The sequence below is a fragment of the Phaenicophaeus curvirostris genome, chromosome 12 (genome assembly GCF_032191515.1).
Source record: "Phaenicophaeus curvirostris isolate KB17595 chromosome 12, BPBGC_Pcur_1.0, whole genome shotgun sequence".
NCBI lineage: Eukaryota > Metazoa > Chordata > Aves > Cuculiformes > Cuculidae > Phaenicophaeus > Phaenicophaeus curvirostris.
Genome location: NC_091403.1, coordinates 4,598,077 through 4,618,601, shown reverse-complemented (window position 1 = coordinate 4,618,601; position 20,525 = coordinate 4,598,077). Strand labels below are relative to the sequence as shown.

At 41.1% G+C, this 20,525-nt stretch overlaps 1 protein-coding gene across 1 annotated transcript in view; it reads right to left on the bottom strand.

Moving 5' to 3' along the window:
• Positions 1 to 11,354: 11,354 nt before the first annotated feature.
• LOC138725543 (tropomodulin-2) overlaps positions 11,355 to 20,525 on the bottom strand; it is a 28,048-nt gene continuing 18,877 nt past the window's right edge. Inside the window, exons 4-10 of the mRNA XM_069866545.1 lie at positions 19,791 to 19,913; positions 18,416 to 18,502; positions 15,604 to 15,734; positions 14,876 to 14,983; positions 14,465 to 14,608; positions 14,005 to 14,149; positions 11,355 to 12,463 (exon numbers count right to left, since the gene is read on the bottom strand). Coding sequence (XP_069722646.1) covers positions 12,429 to 12,463; positions 14,005 to 14,149; positions 14,465 to 14,608; positions 14,876 to 14,983; positions 15,604 to 15,734; positions 18,416 to 18,502; positions 19,791 to 19,913 — 773 coding nt within the window. The 3' untranslated portion in view covers positions 11,355 to 12,428. The remainder of the gene's footprint in view (positions 12,464 to 14,004; positions 14,150 to 14,464; positions 14,609 to 14,875; positions 14,984 to 15,603; positions 15,735 to 18,415; positions 18,503 to 19,790; positions 19,914 to 20,525) is intronic.

Genomic DNA, 20,525 nt, shown 5'->3' with positions numbered 1-20,525 from the left:
TATGAATTGCTCTTCTGGTTGAGGGAGAGGTCTGTTCTTGCAGTCAGTTCAAGTTAGTGATGAGAAATACATGAAATCTAAGAAAAATTAACAAAAGTCTACAAAAATCATCTTTCTCACAGAAAAATAAGACTGTGGATGTCAAGTGACTCTGAGGACATAATTTTTGTGAAGTTGCAGGGTTTTTCACCAGCTATCAAGGGCACTTATCTCAGTGAATATTTGTACAAATGTCTCAAACAGCATGAGAACACTTATAGTAAACAATTATGTGCCTCCAAGGGCTTATACCGAGTGCCTTAAAATTAGCAGACAGAAGGATAATGTTCAGCAGTAGTTCTGAGATGCTGGCTCTGAATTAGATGCTAAAATTGGAATCTTATTTCACAGCTTTGAATAAGAAAACGCTGAGTTTGAACAAGAATTAGGGTTTTTCTTTTAACTGACAAATTTAACTTCCTTGAAGGAAAAGTTGTTGTGAACTGTGCTTCAGCTACCCTGGTTATACAAAGATTCTTCATCCTGTTTTACTGAAGTAAAATGAATAGATGTGTTTAATCATCCTGTGAACTGGGATCATTATTTTTGTATAGTCATAACTACAAAGGAAAATGTTAATGGCTCAGACTGGATTATGCAGTGACCTTTTAATTCCATGGTGTTTGCAACTTGCTTGCTTGGAAGTAGGAGTTGGAAAGCACTTTCAGTAGGGGACCTTTTGGAAATAGTTTAGAAGTTTCTGTTCAAAAAATAACAATCAAATTAAAGAAATGCTGCTTTCCATTTAGTGACTTTTTAATTCTTTATTTACTCCACACCATAAATAAACATGATATTCTGCAGTGCCTCAGGGTCCTGAAAAAGGCAGCAGTTTTCAGCTTTTGTGTATAAACTTGTAAGCTTCTTTTTCTTTTCTCCTTAATTAAAAGGATTTGAGGTTTTATATTTACATTCAATTTGAAAGTGGAAACAAGAAACCCAAGTTCTTTCAGGCAGATCTTTCTCCCCAGCAGAACTAAGGCTGCTTACGAGTTGTAGTTCAGGAATTGCGATGATACTGGTCACCCCTATGGAGTTTCTGTCAGGAAAGCACCTGCAAACAAAGCAGGGGTTTTGAGGAGAGTGGTAGATGAGGACCAGGAGACAAGTCCTTGCTGAGCTGTGGAGAGTGAGTGAGGTTCCTGGGCAGTCAGCCCGGGCTGGTCCTGCCTTAGGAGGTACCAGGGCTTGAGGTCACTGGAAAGAGCAGAATACATGAAGGTAAATGGAGCTGGGCTTCTATACATTAGTTGTGATAGACCCAGACATGCATTTGTAATTTTGAACTCTAAAATAGAAATAATAAATCTACTGTTTCGGTTTCTGGCATCTTTGCAGTGCTCACTATGCTTTTGCTAGATATTTGAGCTCTGTGTGGATATGGGGGCCTCCCATTCAGCTGAGGCTGCTAGTCATTTTAAAATATAGATAGCTGTTACAAATGCACATGCAATCTTTAGAGCTACTTTTGTAGCTTTTAATTGACCTGAGTGATTATCTAAGCTACAATAAAAGCACTGCCTGAGCTGTTCCAGTGCAGGGCTTAGACTCATCTTCATAAAAGCTTCTTTATGAATCATAACTCTTTCTGTCCTTGAATAACTTAAAATCTAACAGCTTAAGATTAACAGTCAATACCTCTTAATGATGGTTGGTTTTGTGCACGTATGAAGAAGCAGGTGCCATTACTCATCCTCAGCTGGACTATGTCCCTAGGTCCATTTTGTAACATCCTGTTTCTTCATCAGCAGCTCCTGACCTGGCTTTGGAAATGGGCAAATCTTCTGTTGTTGAATGTTAAATCTGGCAAATCAAAATTTTTTGATTGGTGAATCCTGTAGAATGTGTGTTCAGAGCTGACGTTTCAAAGGTGAAGCCTATGAGGTTTAGGCTAAGATTGAATTTATTTTTCCAAAAGTGATTACACTAAGATGTATTTCTCTGCAGTGGACAACATCATCCCATATTGGTAATTCAGTCACTTTGCTAACTACGTTCATTAATCAGGAATTCTCTTGGCAAATGTTTTTGCTTCCAGGGATTTCTGCTCATCATCTCTGTTGTCAACATGCACAAAATCTACCTTAGCTTCTATGACAGTCCAGAAAGTTTCATTGTAAGCTGTCAGCTATTCCATTAGTATATCCATGTTGCTCTTCCGTGTTGTGTGTATTCTCTGAGGCCCACGTGAATAGGCTGAGATCAAAACAACAAAATCTTGATGTTCTTGATTACAACTGGACAGGTCACTTTAAATAAAAAGTTTGAACTTCCCTGTGTCATCTCGGGAACAATACCTGTAAATAGGTTACTTCTGCCTTATGAACATCAGACTCCACTGTGGCTCAGGTATGAAGTGCAGGACAAGAAAATACCCTTTCATTAGAGAGAACCTTTTGTTAGTCATGTTTTCCATCTGCACCCAGACAGATTTTTCTCTATAATTCTTATTCAAGAGAAAGTGATGTTCTGAAGAAAGAATGTGTCACTGCTCCTCCCTGAGCCAAAATTAATGCTCAGGTCTTTAGAATATCCTCAGGAATTTCTTCTGGGCAGTTCAGTCATTTGGCCGTAGAAAGGTAAGTTCAGCAGGAGCCCTGAACCTTGGATGAGCATTTTCTGGAAAACAGAATCAATGGCATCTGAGGAGAGAGGTAAAGGAACGAGTCCAGATGCTGATTTACATAACACAGTGTTGAGATTTAAAATAGGGAGCTCTTCACAAGCTAGAGCTTTCATCTAAAGGCTTGGTGCTATCTGGAGAAGAGTCTTTTATGCTATCTACGTTAAGTGAAAAGCACTTAAGACTTAGAACCTTGAAGTCAAATTGTAAAGCCTTTGAAAGCAACAGCGCTGCAGTTGGATCTGCAGTGTGGAGGGTATTTTCTTTACTGTGGGTGTCAGGCGATTAGGGGGACCACGCTGGTTTCATTGTTCTGCTTCCTATTGTATACCTGGTATGTGTTAGCAGTACTGTTCATTTTTAAATCTATTTTATATGTGTAAAGCAGAGGTCAACTTGAGTGCTTTAGTGAAGGAGAAAATGGAGATTTTCAATGCAGTAGTTCTACAGCCCTTCCCCTAGCAGCATAAAAATAGTTGCAAGCAGCAGGTATCACCTGGAAAAGAAGTGCAAAGAATTAGTGAGGAGATCTAGGCTCTGTGGTATGACTGGAGACTTTTTAGTGACGTATCTGAAGATCAGATGAGCATCAATGATCATATGCATATAGTTGTGACATATGTAAAGACCTTGTGATGAAGAACAGGTGAATCATCTTCCAGCTGTGGAAAATAGTCATCACTGAGGAGCAAATCCTAAAAACCTGTAATTCTAACCATGCAAAGGTCACATACTCAGGGAATGGTGGTGTTGCTTCATTCAGTTCTACTGGGAGAACATGATACAGCTGAACAGCTCTGAACACTTAAAATAGGTATGTGCTGTTCTGGGTATGTAGCAATTTACATGTGAGTTTAAAAATGCTTAGATCAGGCCTGTGGGAATGCAGGTTTGCATATCTGAAAAAGCAAACAAATTGGTGCTTGTTTTAAGTGTGTTTTATTTCTGAATATCTTCTTTTCTCCTTGGTATGCTTAGTTGAATAGTCTATAGGATCTCACAGGCTGCTTTGTTACTCCAGGCTGTGAATTTCGTTTCCTCACAGTTAAAAGTGGATCCTTACAGTGCCTATTGTATGCCTTGTTTCAAGTTGATTTTTCTTCATTAAGAAATGGCTTTTAGCATGTGTTCTGGATTCATGTTTCCCATAGTGTATGTGACTGGAATATCCTTTGTTATAAAGTGTTTCAAGAGTGCAATTGCTAGAAATTACACCTGTGTAGGGGGTTAGCTTTTCTTGTTTTATTTTGTATCCTGAATGATTGCTTGTATAGACTTTTACCCAATTCTGAAACAAAATAATCTTGAGCTGTGTCTTCCCTTTTGAATGCTGTGCTATGGTGATTTGTAGCCTATCATTTCTGGATTCCTAAAGGTTAGTAGCCTACTGTCCATCTACCAGCAGACAAAAACTTATCTGTGGTAGGTGTCAGTTATGCTGACAGGATAGGACAAACCCTGCCTTCCTCTCACCATCAATGATATAACCAAGGGCATGCTTGAGAGCTGAAGGTTCTTAGTGTATGTCTTTCTTCCTTGCTCTGGTGTCACAGGGGCTTTCTAAGTGTTAGAGGCTGACAGGTTCTGGCAGTGAATCTCGGGTCTCTTAGTGATGAACGCGCTGGCTCTAGGCAGATCTACTTGGTGTCTATCACTTTGCCGCTGCCCTTCCTTGAGACATTGGTCACACCGGTGGCTGTACCCAACCCCGCTTCATCAGTGCTCCTTGAAGCTCAGGGCTTTCTCCCAAAGGCTGTTTGGACTGGCTGTGGTCTCTGCTGTTTGCTGTCTGTTTGAAGTCTTTCAGTGACTTGCCTAGGGAGCGCAGGAAACGTTAGGGCTGAGAGAGAAAGGAGGGAGTGAGAACCAAGCCATTAATTAAAGGCTGCTTAGTCTGAGTAATCCAATGGTTAAAGCACAGCTGCTGTCTTGGCACCAACCCTGGATGCTCCAGGGTGAGTCATTCTCCTCCTGCTCCCCTCTGCTGTGCTGGGATGCCCGGTTGCGTGTGTATGGAGGGAGTGACACTGCTCTCGCTCCTACCCAGACAGCGATAAAAGCTTCAGTGACTCACAGCAGAGATCAGAGGGGAAGGAGAAGCATTACTGCAGCACCGATGAGCTCCCATGCTCATCAAATGCATCATCAACAACTGCATGACTAGCAGATAAATCTTCATTGACAGGGTATGCATCGTGCTATGTAGGAGCTGCTGCAGGAAACATCAAGGGGATTTCTATTTTTAACATTTTGTTGGATGAATGGGGGAAAAAGTATTGAATATATCTGTGCCTCAAGTTTCCACCTATGTAGTCTGTGAAGGATGTGTACAGTACTTACTGTCTGAGTACTTTTAAATGTCCCCAGCAAACCTGTTTGGCAAAATGCAGCAAACTTACTTATTGATGGTTTAAAGACGGTCCAAAAATTGAAATGTCACCTGTACCACTCAAAGCAGGAGAGCAATTGACAGTCCCCCCCTTCTAAAGCAAGTTTGTTTTCCAAGTGTAAAGTTGACGTTGGAGGGGATGTTCTGGGAATGAGTAAGCTCAGGTAGCCATTGATACCCAGTTTAGAGAAAAGTGTAAATATGCATCACCTTAAAAGTATTTATGTGCTTTCTGTACTCCTCCACTTTGGAAAAATCTCAGTGCATTTACAGTCAGGCCCACACATTCAGCCCAAATCTAGTCCTGCCTCCACTCCCTCTCCAGTTAATGTTAATTAATAGTAGGTGACTATGGCATTTCCAACAGAGCAGATGTGCATTTTCTGTGAAAACCCACTGAAATAAAACCCTGGTTTGTGAAACTGAGCAGGCAAGGATGGGCAGTACTTCACTGCTTGCTTGGGCTTTTCTTCACAGCGTAGGAATAGCATTTGTGTCCTGTGCAGTAGATAAGAGAGGATTTCCACATATAGCTCAGCCTAGTAGCAGTGTTTATTCTAAACTCCTACGAGGTAGATGCAGCCTGCTTAGGCACCACCAGCACAGCAGCGATTGCTGCAGGTGCTGGGCATGGTCTGAGGGAAAGCAGCTACAAGGTGGTTGCTAACTTGGATGGTGATGAGGTTCAACTCTGGTTGCACAGTGCCACGTTCCTCAGAGCTGGGAGCCCTTTGTGGTATCTAAATTATTTTGGGGGTAAATTTCTCTTTAATTTCAGAGCAGCTTTATTCAGGGGAGGAGATTCAAAGGGTCATCCAGAGGGCTGATGAGATTGGCACTGGTTTAAACATTTTCAAGTAAATTAGCCTGCTGAGGTCTCCTTTGTTAAGTTCCAAGCAGAGTGAATGATTGGGTTCAATATGAACATCCGGAAAAGGATCCAGAGGGTTGGTGCCAATGCTTTTTTAGTATCTCTGGCAGGTCTTGTGTGCCAGACTGCTTATGTGTTCAGAGGTAAACTTAATCACCAGCTTGGAGCTGATATCCCTCCAGCTCAGCTGAGCTGATAGAGACCTTAAGCTTTGCACCAGGTGGATTTTACTTTCAGCACATGGAAATACTTCAATATATTGTACCACATTCATTTTTGCCATTGCAGCACTTATACTCTGGAACATAGTTCTAGTGTCAACTTTCTTCTTTTATTCTAAATGATGTGCGTACTTGGCCTGATTAAATTATAGGCTGGGCAGTGGCATGCAATTTAAGGCTATCAGATACACAAGAGCCCTACGATACCTTCACAGGAGCAGCAAGTATTTCTGCTGGTGTCTCTGAGGGTTGCTGCTCTTCTCAGCACTGGCTGCATGCAGGTTTGAGTCCTGGATGACATCCAGGCATGCAGGATCGCACCCCTTCTCCTTGGAAACAGTGTGTGTTTCCCATTGTACGAAGCAACTTGTTCTTACGTGTTCGTTTTATTATGGAGTCAGTTCAAAAGCTTCAGAAGAGTGCAGGGGAATCATATTTTTAATAGGATTTTCTCATTGTTACAAAAAAATTAATAGGAAATAACTGGAAGATATTGAATACCACTGTCTCATTTTAGTGAAAAATGCACAGCAAATGGAAGCCAATATGTTTTCATTTAAATATTGTCATATATTTTGTTTAAACCTTCAGTCTTTCTCATCATGGAAATGGTCTTTCAAACTCTGTGAATCTCTCATGCTGGAAGGGCCGCCAGCTCTTGGCAGGTGGCATAATTGTGTGTGTCCCTGCTGGCTGGGTTTGTCACAGCTGCTGAGCTCTCCTGTCCACTTATGACCATAAAACTTCCATTTCCATCCTGTCAGGCACTCCATCTTTTCTCCACAAATACATATATGAGATCAGCATGCTGCAAAAATCATGGCAAGGGGAGCAGCTTAAATGTGAGGCAACCAGATCGAGCTTCATAAGAAGTGCTCCTGACCTTATTCCTGGCTCAGAAGAGATGCCATAAACTTCCTTGTGGTGCATTTAAGAAGCTGTCACAGCAGTTAACCTGGATCTGCCAGTGCCTTTGGAATGTAAAGGCGGGGAGAGCTAAACTGAAGGTTTAATCAGACACCGCAGAGCAATCAGTTCTGAAGATGAAAATTTAAAGGAGATTATTTTTAGGGGCTATCCTTATTTTCCAGTAAGCTTGACACATCTAATGTAACTCTTTTTGTTTGTTTGTTTGTTTTTTAACCCGAAGCAGCCTAAAAGCATGAAGATAAAAATACAGGAAGGGGATAGAGCAACTGTGCTGCTTGGTGGGGCTGGAGAGCTGGAGGTCCAGGCTGTGGGGGGAGCCTCGCTAGCAGCTTCTGCTCATCTCTGCAATTTTTTTCTGTTCCTGAGTGCAGAGTTAAGTGAACTGCTACAATGACAAGAAAACAGATTTGACCACTAAGAGTTAATGTGCCTGGCAAACACTGGTGTGTGCAGTGTGCCAGCACTGCTGGAGTGCAGACTAACCAAGCATGCCCCAACCTTGTTCACCAGACTCTTGAACGCAGCGACCGCTTTCACCAGCATCATCACCTGAAAACTTTAAGATTTACACAGATGATGAGTACATAACGTTTTGATGGACAAATGGCAGAATTAATGCAAGATTCTCACTTTTGAAGAGTTCTTTCTATGTAGTGTTCACCAATATAAGTTGAGAGTCCAGGCAGCTTTTAGGTGACCTGTACCTGCAGTGGCAGCTGGAAAACAAGCAGTTTGCAAGAATGAAATATTGCTTTCAGCTTCTGTTTAATATATTATCAGTGCAGCCATTATTGGAAAAGGTCGAGTGAAACAATACATGCAATAATTTTGTCTCCCAGCCTTGTTTTCTCCTCCCTTGCTCACTGAACAAGTTTACCTAATGTCAGATTCAATAGAGTCAGACAGCTGGCTATAAGAAACAAACGGAGCCTCATTAAGGGAGGCCCCTCATGCTGCTTTTGTTTGTGCTCATCTGCTTTACTGGAATGGACAAGAAAAGCATGAATATTTAAAGCATTGTGCTGTGGCTGGGAACCAGCCGAACACAGTTCTGCTGGGTTTTTTTTCCCTCTCCTCCTCTTCCTCAAAAAGGAAACCTCAAATTGACCGTTCTGCTCCGTTCACACATACGTGAACATTTTCTATAGCTGGAACAGATTAGAACAGAACCTTGGTGGTTGTTGATCTTAATGTGCAGATACTGTCCTCACTAAAAAAGCTAAAAAGTTGATTTGAGAACTGCGTGGTTTAGTGGTTGCTCTGCAACATCCTCACACCCAGCTGAGTACTTGCCCTATGGTTTCTCTTCCCAGCAGTCGGTGCTCTCCATGAGCGGCGTTTGGATATCAGCCTTCTGCAGACCTGGCAGGAGCTTGACAATCAGGCACAGAGTGCAGAGCTCCTGGCTGTGCTTCGGGAAACACACAAAGAGGCAGATCAGAGCTACTGCCACATGTCAGAAAAACTTCATCAGCTTGCACCTCTGTTGTTGTTGTATTAAAACACACTAGGGTCTCTGTATAGGTCACAATTGAGAAGATATTTTACTTTTGGGTAGGTGCACCAAAAGAACACAAGCAAGGGACCTTCTGCGTGGCAGCAGCAGGAGTTGGATGGCCAGGGGTAAATGCAGCTTGCTGCAGTTCAGGCTGTCACTCCACATCACAGTCATGGGGAGACTGACCTTGTAGAAAATGGACCACCTGGGTCTTGCACTGCTGTTGCTCAGGCTTGAGAGGGGTGAAGAGATCGGAACAGAAGAGACATGAAGATGCACGCTCAGAGATTAAGAATAGTATGATCCTCTTTTTGTAACTGAGTTACTTTTCAGCTGTTTGTATATTCAGCTTTCATTCTGAAAAGAAACAGGAGCAGGTGAAGAACTTGATTCCTAAACTAAAGGTTCAAGTGAGCAGGGGGCGTACAGCACCAGTGTTCCTTGGAATATGTTGCATTCATAGCCGAAATCCTGAGGGACTTCAATGCAATGTAATGGATGGAGAACGTGACATCAAGGGAGGCTCAATTCAAGTCACAAACCCACGAGAAACTGCAAAAGCCAAACCCTTTATGATGATTTATTTAGAAAAACCAAAATGCTGGGGAGTCACTGTTACATAGCGTGGTAATTCCCTTCCTCTTGAGTAATATGCACCACATCGTGCGCATGCGATTACTTTTTGTTCCAGAAATAACATCTTCACCTAGAGTTATACATGTACACACACGGTCCTTAGTGCACGCTACAATTCACACATATGTTAGGACACACACAAAATTGAGCTTTTGAATGAAAATAACTGTATAAAAAATACAAACCAAACTGAAGCTGTCAACGCAAGAAGCGATGTGCAAAAATAGACAGTTACTCCTGAATGTTTGCTTAAGAAAAAAGGACTCTTCTGTCCCTGTTCCCCATTCAGCATTGAATATGCCAGATGTTGCTTGAAAGTAGAATTTAAAATAACTAGTCACGTCTTGACCCGCTTCATGTTAGTTGCAGAGATTTTAAGCAGCTAAATAAACCTATATTAATATGAAAATCTGCCTTCAAGCATCACCGTCGTGTGCTGTTGTTGTATGGAACAGCATTTCATATTGTTGCAATATTGATTTGTGGTGCTGCAGGCCAGGTGACCAGCAAACCCCTGCACGGAGAGCACACAAGAGGCAGGACAGATGTCCCTGGTCACCCAGCCCCCAAGCAGGGGGCCACATACCTTGGTCCATGATGCAAACTAGATCTGACACGAATGGAGCCACCTGACTATACAACCACTTACGTAGCTCTGAGCAAAGCTATGCAGGATGACACGCTGCAGACATCATGAAGCAGCCAGAACGATCCATCCTTGTAAAACCACTGCATGCAAATACCAACACTTGAAATGGCAATTAAGACTAGAAATGGATTGCACTTGTTTCCCTTAAAGACATATATGTACCACTCTTTCAAAAACAAAAAGTAACCAATAATAATAATAAAAAAATCTTCAAAATATATTTAAAAAATGATTGATAGTTGAGATTCCCTTGGTTGGATCAAAGGAAAAGAAGAAAAGAGGAGCAGTGTGATTCTCATAACTCAAGTTTGTCAGCAACCATAGTCTTTTGGTTCTGGGGATGGGGATTCTTCCTGCCTATGAGATTTGATGCTGCAAAGCCCAGTATCGCCCTCATAATCTACATGTTTTTAAGGACTGTTTATTTAAGCCCATGCAGAGTTATGGCTGCATTACAGAACTGGTCATTTTTTTAATGGGATATCAAAGTTTTTCACAGAAAATCCTGCATGGCTCCAGGGAAAATCTCAGCAAGACTCCCCTGTGTGTCATGTTTCTTACTTGCAAAGCAAATGTTTCCACCTTATTCTGAGGAAGGGGAGAAGTGGAAATTGTGAAGACTGGGAACTCTCCAAGGAAGTAAACTGAGGATACCGTGCTTCAGATCCCAGCTGAGGAGACCACTTAGCAAACTATATTTTAAGTGGGATTTAAGTCTATTTAAGTCTATTTAAGTTATTCAGTTTGCACCCCAGTATGAAGACCAGTATCCAACTGGAAGAGTGTTGCCTTGGACCTACTCATTTCCATTATAAAAGGCACTGAGGGAGGGTTCATCCTGTTAGCTTGCACTCCAACTCTGGCCATGAAAACATCACCCAGACAAGTATGTCAAATATTTACCAACTGGTCCTGGGGCTCCCCCAGTTTCTAATCCTTGGATGCCCAGTTGCACAGTGGCTCACAGCTTTCCCCCTGGGTCAGGAGAATGCTGCAGTGACCGTGACCTCCAGTGTTGTCCCGTCACCAGGGTGAAGGCAACAATGCTTTATTCCTGTTCTGAAGGAGCTCTCGGAGGAGAGGCTGGTGTTTCCTGGGTAGCAGTGCTAGCCCTAGGTGTGTTTCTGCAGCATTGGTACGTGTGACACACCTAACCCAGCCTCCCTTAGCTCTCACGGCATGCTGACCTGTAACCAAAATGAACCTCTGGCTGTTAGGCAGCTGTTGGCAGTGATAGAACAGTGGTGGAGAATAGTTTCAGACTGTGAGATACACAAAATGAAACATTGGAATGAATTCTTACTAAAATTTTGATGCTGTTGAGCATTGGGGTTAGCTGCCGCTTCACAAGCGTTTTCCACTGGGTTAAGATCATGTCCAGCATCTGAGTTAAGGCCCTGACTTAGCAAAGCATTTGTGCATCTGCTTAAATCTGCCCTTGTTCAGCTACGCACCGATGCAAATAACTACGTGCCTCATGATACAGGGACAAAACTCGAACTGGAGCCTATAAATGTAAGTTATATAGCTGCCACAGCTACCCTTTTAATGTATTTTCCTGGTGGCAGAGCTGCTCTCCTGGACTAACTATTTAATTAATCTTCACCTAAAAAGGTCCTGAGAACAGTTCTATAATACTAACAAATGTACATAAATACCAGAACTAAAAAAAAAGTCAAACGCGTGGCTCAAAGAAAAACAAATATTGCTCAGAATACTTGTTTAGATTAAGATTAATAGCTGTAAACTGCGCATTCTAGTAGCAAATAAAAACCTGTTGGCCTAGGAAAAAACCCAAACCGTACAAAGTCTATAGGATTGGCAGCACTAACATTACTTTACAATGTGGAGTAAGGATAACACATACCAGTGTAACATTGTGAAATGATCCACCTAACCTAAGCTTATGTAAACACGTAGGCTTTGACAATGTTTATACATCTAGGCGTGATCCTGCACTTGGACCTGGACGGGTGGGGACCCAAGAAGGTAGAAGGGCACTGTGCCTCTGCAGTTCCAGCTGCCCAGATCTTGCTGCAGAAGAGAGGCTCAGGGGTGTGATCCTGCAAACCTGTACCAGCATGACTAGTTCTACTCCTGGGAGCATCCGTTGCAGGATTCAGTTCGGCAGGACTATCTGCATATAAGTAAGGAATATTCACAAACGTAAGGCATTGCAGAACTTGGCCCTAAAATTTCTATTTTCAGCAGAGAACCCCTTATCCATACACAAGATCATATTTTAACACATCAAAAAGTGTCTAAAATATGGGTCAGAGTCACTATACGTTGTGTTCAGTAGCACAGTAACATTCTGCATATTGGCTTCAGGTACTGCAAAACATTTTTTCCATTATAAGCAAACCAACTATGAATCTTTCCCAAAAAAATAAATTAACTGTGACAGTTAAAAACAAACAGGTTGTGTTTTCAAGGTTAAAAGGAGGCATTAACAGAAATAAGCAGCTCCCATTGTAACGGTTTTCCAGTGCCTTCCCTTCTGACCAGTGAATGCTCTGAGACTACAGTTGGTGGTGGCTTCCAATCTTGCCCTGCATCCTCTATGGCGTGGCTACTGCCGCTCTCCTTCCACCCGCTTTTTACGAACTAGACCAATAAAAGAGAAAAAGAGCATTAGTATTGCTTTGCAGAGAGCCTAAGGGCTTTTCTCACTCACAGACTGCCTTCCCAGTAATATGAACAGGAAGGGAAGAGCTTCCAAGAAATCCTCAGCAGGAGTATGTCCAGAAATGCTGTAATTAACAGACCTTAAAACAAAACAAAGCGAAACAATTCTATCTAAACTGCACTCTTCTATATCAGACTGTAGAATTTCACCAAGGTTTCATATCAATACATTTTCTATAAAAATCAGATTCTGAGCTAAAGGTTTTAGATGATAAAGAAATCACCATTTCCAGTCCTTCCTCCCAGTGACTCCATTTAGATTTTTGTTACAGTTTTATTGTTCTTTTAAAAGCTGTTGTGTTTCACCTAAGTTGACACTGGTCTGCTCTAGTCTGTAAGGCAGTGCTCTGGATTACTTAAGCATTAGGCATCAAAAATTAATAACTTTCTTAATTGCACAAGTGTATACTACATGTAAGCAATAATCATTTCCTTTTAGAAAATAATTTGAAGTGCTCTAAAGTACTGATATCAGTGAGTACCAGCAACAAGGAAGATATCATATTGGACCTTAAATTACCTGTTTAAACCTCACATACTGTGATTGCATCAAGCATCTGACAGTAGGTTAATTAACTCTGGATTCTCACTAGAAATCAAGTTGGTTGAAGGTGCCACTCGGCAAAGCAGAGAGTGATGAGCTTTGTGTTGTGGGCAGGATTATTCTGACAAGCAGCCCCACATGAATTTTTACAGCCCTTTGGATACACTACAGCCTGGCACACAGCAGGTCTAGTTGGGCAGCATTTGCTACTCCACACCCTAACAAAAATGTATTGAGTCTTGGCCAGATAATACTAGTGAGGTTCTGTTCATGTGATAGAAAATTTGATGTTACATCAAACTGGCATGTCCTGTTTCTGATATTGAATTGCTGAGGTACAGAACAAAAGCAGTAAAACTGGATGAATGAATGTTTTTCACTACAGAAAGTCAATAGAAACAATATATTAGTACAAACATTCCATTACTTTACTATCAGGAGGTTTATTCCATAGTGCTCTCTTGGCAAACAGACTGCATTATTCTGAAGCCTACAGTGTAACATCAGTCATTTATGTCTACCTTCAGTATTTTGCTGCTTCATTTATTTTATTTTATTGAATTTTTTTAGCTATTCTTTCCTACTAAATCTTGAACAGAACCATACGATACAAAAGCAGGGAAATGAAGATTAGGTATAGGATATATGCCTAATGGCAAGAGGTTAAATAGTGGGAAAAAAGGTCTTTTTCTCTTTGTTGGTGGGATGTTTCAGGACACTAACAGTTTCAGGATCAATACTACATGGTTTGACACTCCTCTTTGAAATGGAATTGATTAAAAACACATAGTTAATCTTTTTGGTTTTTTTTTTTTCTTTTTCCTGTGAACTACTCCCACCTAGTCATCTCCTCCTTATTCTGTGTATTGAGCATACAGGGCAGAGCAAATTATGAGTAAATGTAGTAGTATCTTACCCAGATCGTTGTTTTTAGTGATAGCTGCTGCTACCCTGGTTCTCGGACCTTGCTTTGTGAACTGGTACCCAAACTTGAGAATCCTGGAGTTTTCCTCCAGCATCTTTGCGATCTCCATCTCTACAGCCGTCCCAAGCTGCTGCCTCTGTTGGTGGTGAAAAGTCCCCAAAAGAAAAGAAATTTATTTTTTCATATGAGAGAGAAATAAGTGGTTCTATTTCAGTATTGTGCTGCAACTACAAAGAGAATCCCAGCCCTTATTATTTTGCTCTGAGTTTCGTATTCGGCTTTGACTAGTTTTAATCATAAGTTTCCCACTGTTTGGTTGCACGGGACATGAGCTACAGAATGACTGAGCCACAGAGGCAGCCTTGACTTTGCCAGAGCTCTCTAGGAGAACCCTCTGGGAATCCATATAGAAGGGAAACAAAAGTGGACTCACTCAGAGCTCTCTCTTTACCTGGTTGTCAATTTTAATCTCTGTCAGGGATTCATTCTGTTTCAGTGCATCAATCAGTGCCAAAATACCCGTCCCAGTGATGAAGTTGGACTCTACATTCAGACTCTTCAGCGTTTTGTTCACTTTCAACATCTCTGCAAATGCCTGAGGAGGCAAAAAGAGGGAATATAAGATAACTTATTGAGAGTTTCAGGGAATAGCTGGGAGTCTGCATAACATAACCTAATACCTACAAAGATATAAAACATAAATAGGCTTAGGAGAACGTGGACATAGAGTAGAAGAAATTACAATTCTGCTTTGCATAGTTACAGGGAAATTCTGCGAGGGAAAATGAAGAATGCATTCTAAAGCAGATGGGCCTATTTAAAAGATGGTTGTGGGTTTTTTTCAAACAGTGTTTAAACTTACAATAGCTACAGGGTCATTGCTTCGAGTGGCTGCAAGGCTGAACGTCTTCACATGCGTGTTGCTTTCCAAAGCTTTTGCAAATTCTTTCAGTGTTGGAATAGGAATATTCTACATTAAGAAGATAAAGCCAGTAATTAGGAAAGCCAGTCACATCGCTAGATGCTGATTTTAATTATTATCCAACTGCATGATTAATAGCCACATTCTATGCAATCTAAACATTTTAAGAGTATCTCAGAACGGACAAAGCATCCTCTGCTTATAGTGCCTACAGAGACCTGAGGAGATCTGCACTAGGATGCAATGTCAGCACTGCCTTTAATTGGGTCAGGCCAACATGAACTCGTGACCGACCTCTGAGTTACTTTCCTATTTTGCTGCCAGTTTTAAAATCTCCACATGCCAGCTCTTCCTCTGTTTGCATGCGTGGGCTAATTGAATTTTGCTGCTGATGATTATATATTACTCATGAGGTATCTTGCTTTACAATCTCCTAAAGAAAGGCAGCCAGAGGGAGTCCCCCTTGGGGCTTTTAGCTGGCATCTAATTCAATATCAAACATTGACGACCTTGGAGTCTTTACAACAGCTCCCTGCACACCTCTTTCCTGTGTGTCCTGCTTTTCCTGAACAGTAGAAAAAGAAAAAATTTAAAGATAAAAGGCAAGGGCTTTGGAAATACTTGAATAAACTTTCCTATGATGACATAAAGAAAACCACAGCATCTACCTTTATGTTGTTGAGATTAATTTCTATGAGACTAGGATCATTTGCTTTTATCCTTTGTAAACTTGCTTCCACGTTGGTTGGATTAGGTGGCTCCTCAAAGATGGGCTTGACCTTCTCTCCTTTTACCACATCTGCAACACAAGATCTCATGAACTGTTGATGTGAGGAACAGGCGTCATCAGTATCAGTCTGGCCTTTCAATTCCCATTTAGGTTTGTACTGTAGCGCTCAAGAAAGGGTTCAGATGAACCACAAAACTTGGAAACAGGAGAACTGGCCCCTTTATCCCTATCACGTCCTTTGCACCTTCTGTCAGTGGAGGCTGTGGTCACAGTGGCTGGACAGTGTCCTCATGGGCAAATGCATCCTTTCTGTACAGAAGTCCCAAAGCAGCTTTAAACATTATTGTACGGGACATAATATACTGCAAGGGCTGCTTTGTTCTTTGTCTAACACCTGTAAAGGAAGATGTGCTCTGACTTGACCATTATGTTAGTGAGAAAATGGCACTGCACTTTTGTGTATAGTCTGTGCTAACATAAAGGAGATCAGGAGGCCTCTCCGTTTCCTTCTCTAGGCTGATGCTATCTGCCTTACTATAAATTCAATTACCTCTTATAAAACTACAACATCTGCACTTTCTAAATAATAAAGCTATCAAACCAGGAAAAGCAAGTCCAGTTGCCAACACTAAGTCTTTGAACATTCATGCTTAAAGAGATAATTTTTAATGTTGGCAGCTATAAGCTATAAATATTATGAGATGCATAAAAATCATAGCTTGGAACACAATTAGTACTTCCAGTTCCCACACATATAGTTGTGGAGATTAATTTATAAGCCCTGACCACCCAAGACACTAGAGGAAAGAAAGGAATACGTTACTAACCACAAGTATGTTTAAACCCTTTTATTTTATGTCACAGACAGGGAGTTATTTTGAAGACTTGTGCTCAAGTCTCAATGTTCTACACATTTCTGTTTGGTGCACCGGGCAAAGTTCATGCTATTATCATGGGCCAAAAGAAAAATAGTTTTCAGAACTCATTCTCTTAGTGGAAATGAAGTCACACACAAACCTTAAGCTGGTTTTCACTCTGCCCCCTTTTGCCCTGAACTTTTTTTTTTGACTAATTTTCTGAGATACCTCACTCCAGCCTTCCTAGGGAGTAGGAAATTGAGAACTACTGGTAAAATGCATATAGAGAATTCACTCTATCTTGGATGTGAGGATGGAAAGTAAACAAAAAACAGCAAAGCACTTGTGGCAACATCCTGCAAGCTGGAAGCCAAGGAGAGACTTAAACCTGCTCTCAGGTTAGACATCCCCATGTACTCAGTATTTTTCACTTCCTACCTCTTTTTTTCTTCCCATGAGTTTTATCTCGTTTCTGTATTAATGGTGCTGGTTTGCCACATTGATAGGTATCTTTTGAGACGTCTCTTTCTTTTGCTGAAGTATTTCACTTGGCTAAGAAAAGGTATTGCTTTTGGACCAAAGAATAAAGTGTTCTGCTAGTGATTTTCTGGGTCTTAAGTTTGTGATTGGAGCATAGTTTAGCTGACTCACATAGCTGACATTTTGACTCAGTACAACAAAAATAATCTGAAATCTATGTGGATTAGTAATGCATGCAGTTGCCTGTTATGAGATACATGGCAGCTTGCACAGGGCCCCACTGGAGAGGCTTGCAGAGCAGTCTTAGTCTTGAGAAAAATTAAGCGATACAGTGTCCTGTCTACTTTTCCACCTCCCTTTTAGTAGAGAAGGATGAAAATGGAAGTCTTTGGTAAAGACAGCTGCTGCTTTTATGGCCTTACAAGAAGAAAACATACTTTTTGAGTATTGCTTCCCTAGGAAAAAAGCATTTAGTAATTCTGTCATAAAAACTGAAGTTTGATATCTTAGAGCTTGGAGGTGATAAGCTCTGGATTGGCAGCTCTCAAGAAAAATTTGGATTTGGACGTACCCATTTCTACCCCCATCCAGCCCCTTGTCAGCTGCTGACCTGATTCACCAAAGGTCCGTTTATTTAGTGCAAACATTTCTATGTTTAGTAACTACAGCTGTTTCTGAATCATAGAATCATAGAACGGTTTGGGTTGGAAGGGACCTTAAAGACCATCCAGTTCCAACCCCCGTGTTGTGGGCAGGGACACCTCCCACCAGACCAGGCTGCTCAAAGCCCCATCCAACCTGGCTTTGAACCCCTCCAGGGATGGGGGATATCCTGAACGATTAAGCTTCCCATGTACCTAAGGACCCACATAACAGAAAAATTTAACCGTGCTGCCACAGGACTAAGGTGAAAGTAGTAGATTAGAGAAAGTAGCCAGGGCAGGAGCACATTCGTGCAGTCTCTGCCTCCCTGTGAACACAACTTGATGTGGCTCTGGTCACAAATGTGACTTTGCTAGGGATTCTGCTACATTCAAGCCCCATTTCGGGGTGAGATAGCCCGACCTGTGCTGTGGCCACCTCTTAGCTACAACTCACTGCCTTCTGTCCTGGAATGAGTATATTTATGTCTTGGCTTCTTAAATACTCTCATCCTTTCAAGCACCTCTGCGGAGCCAGATATTGCTCTCTAGGAAAACAAAGCTCCTTAGGAACGATTTATTTGCATAGTACTGTTGTAATTATAAATAATGAATTTTAAGATTGTATTTACTTTAAGAGCTCCCCTTCATGATTAATTAGATCAATAAAGGTAAGGCCCAGTTACCTTACACTAAATTAGACCAATGCACCCAGCCTGTATGTGTACAAGTCCCTAAAGATGATACATAACCCACAAATCTGCTCGCTTACTTCTCACGGTTCCTTTTCCATCCTTACTGCGGGCTCCTCCTTCATCAAATTTTGGGTTGTTGACCATGTTGTGCACTCCAAGAACAGCTGAAATATGTAAATACCAGGAAGAGGATACAATGTTATTGGCAGGAACAAGATCTGCAGAAAAATATCTGGTATATATTCTAGTTTAGCTCCCCAAACAAAACCCCCTTTATAAAATGTTAACTCTGAGTCATGCTTGCTCGTAGGGAGAGTCTTTAGGGGACTAAGTACTGGAGACACAGCCATTTTTAATAGAAGTTTTTGAACAACTGAATCAATGTAGTATGCAAATCACTCAAGTGCCAGCTGGAAGGAACCACTGCGCGTCAGCTCGTCCAGCCTCCCCCTCCAGCAGGAGTGTTGCCAACATTAACCAGGTCAGCCATGGCTTTATCTAGCTGGATCCTGAAAACCTCCACGGATAGAAATCCCACAATCTCTTTGGGTAACTTGTTTCAGTGCTACACTCCTAATGATTTCTCCCCCAGTATACAACCCGAACCTGTCATTGCATTGTTGTATTATTTGGTATATCCAAGAAGACTTGGACTGTATGTGTAGTTAGCTTAATAAACAGACATTTGCACTGGGGTTTCTTATAGAAACACATGGATGCTAACGTGCTTAGGTATAAAAAATAATATACTCCAGGATTTCATAGTAAATAGTGAGGATATAAACTATTATGAGAGAAATGACAAAAGAAACGAAAACTCAGTAGAAGACAAAGTTATCTTTTGTACAAATGAACTGCCATAGTGTCAGTGCAGTGTTTGCTGGTACCTCTCCCATAAATTATCTACTTGCACATTGTTCTATAGAATCATACATGAAATTAAAGTTATTAACTTAATGCAGGTATTTACTTTATCATCTGCTTTTTCTTATGGAAAATAGTCTTTGTTACATAATCAAATTTCTCTTTAGTTGCTATTAGAGACTATTTTCAGAACTCTCATCAGTTATTGTGCTACTTGCTGTTTTTCATTAGACTTTGATACATACAAATTCTGTCATGAATGGTTGGGCACTGACCAGGGCAGAGCAAGACTTGGAACTTCATTCAGTGAACTTCCTGAGAAGTGCTAGCTGCATTATAATCCTGTGATTTCTGTGATACATCACATTTCACTCAGAGCCAAGACTAATGTATCCAGAAATGTGTGGTGTAGCCAAGAAGTATAGAAGATAATCTGTATGTTCTTCAATAGGGCAGCATAGTATCTACAAGAGTTTTGATTTTAAAGTTGATTTAACCCAGATTCTGATTAATCTAATATGTTGAAATGTTGCATGTAATTGAGGTAATTGAGAAACGAGACAGAATTATACCCATATATTATCTAACCTGCAAGGTCATACAGCTCAGTATCTGAAGCACTGGCCAAGGCTTCTTCTAGTTCTGGATCCAGGGTCACTTTCTCTTCTGTATGGGTTTCTATGGGCTTTTCTTTAGGGATAAATATTTTTCCTAGAAGAAGAAAAAACCTACAGTGAGTAATGACATATTGGAACAATTCTCTGCCTCCTGGCAGTAGGGAAATAGGTCTGCTGGGAAATACATCAAGTGCATGTTTTCGTCTTTCTTACTCCATGTTACGTATACTCCACACTAGGATCTTAATTAGAGTCCAAAAATAAAAGGTGCAGACTTCTGCTCTTGGTGAATGTTAATACGGAAGCAAATTTCCTAAAATAAACCCCAAGGAGTAGTCACAGCTGGGATTTTAACATAAAAAGCTTGAACCGTATTTAAATGAGAAACCAGAAGCAGTTAGAACCACCCTACTGCAAGAACCTTTCCATTTACCAAATTCCATGCAAGACACTGAAAGCTCAGCAAACCTGTTCTCTTCCAGTAACACAATTTCATTCCCACTCTCTCCGTCAGTATTTACCCTTGGTCTCCTGATAATCATTTGTTTAAACAGCCTTCTCATGATTGTCCGTGCACGCCTGGAAAGTCTGAATTGAACTGAACTGAACCACGTGTTCCCCAAGAAAGACTCCTGACCTATTTGTCTCTGCTTGTATACAGCTCTTCCAGTGAGGTTAGCAGGTGTGTGTTTCCATTTGATATTCC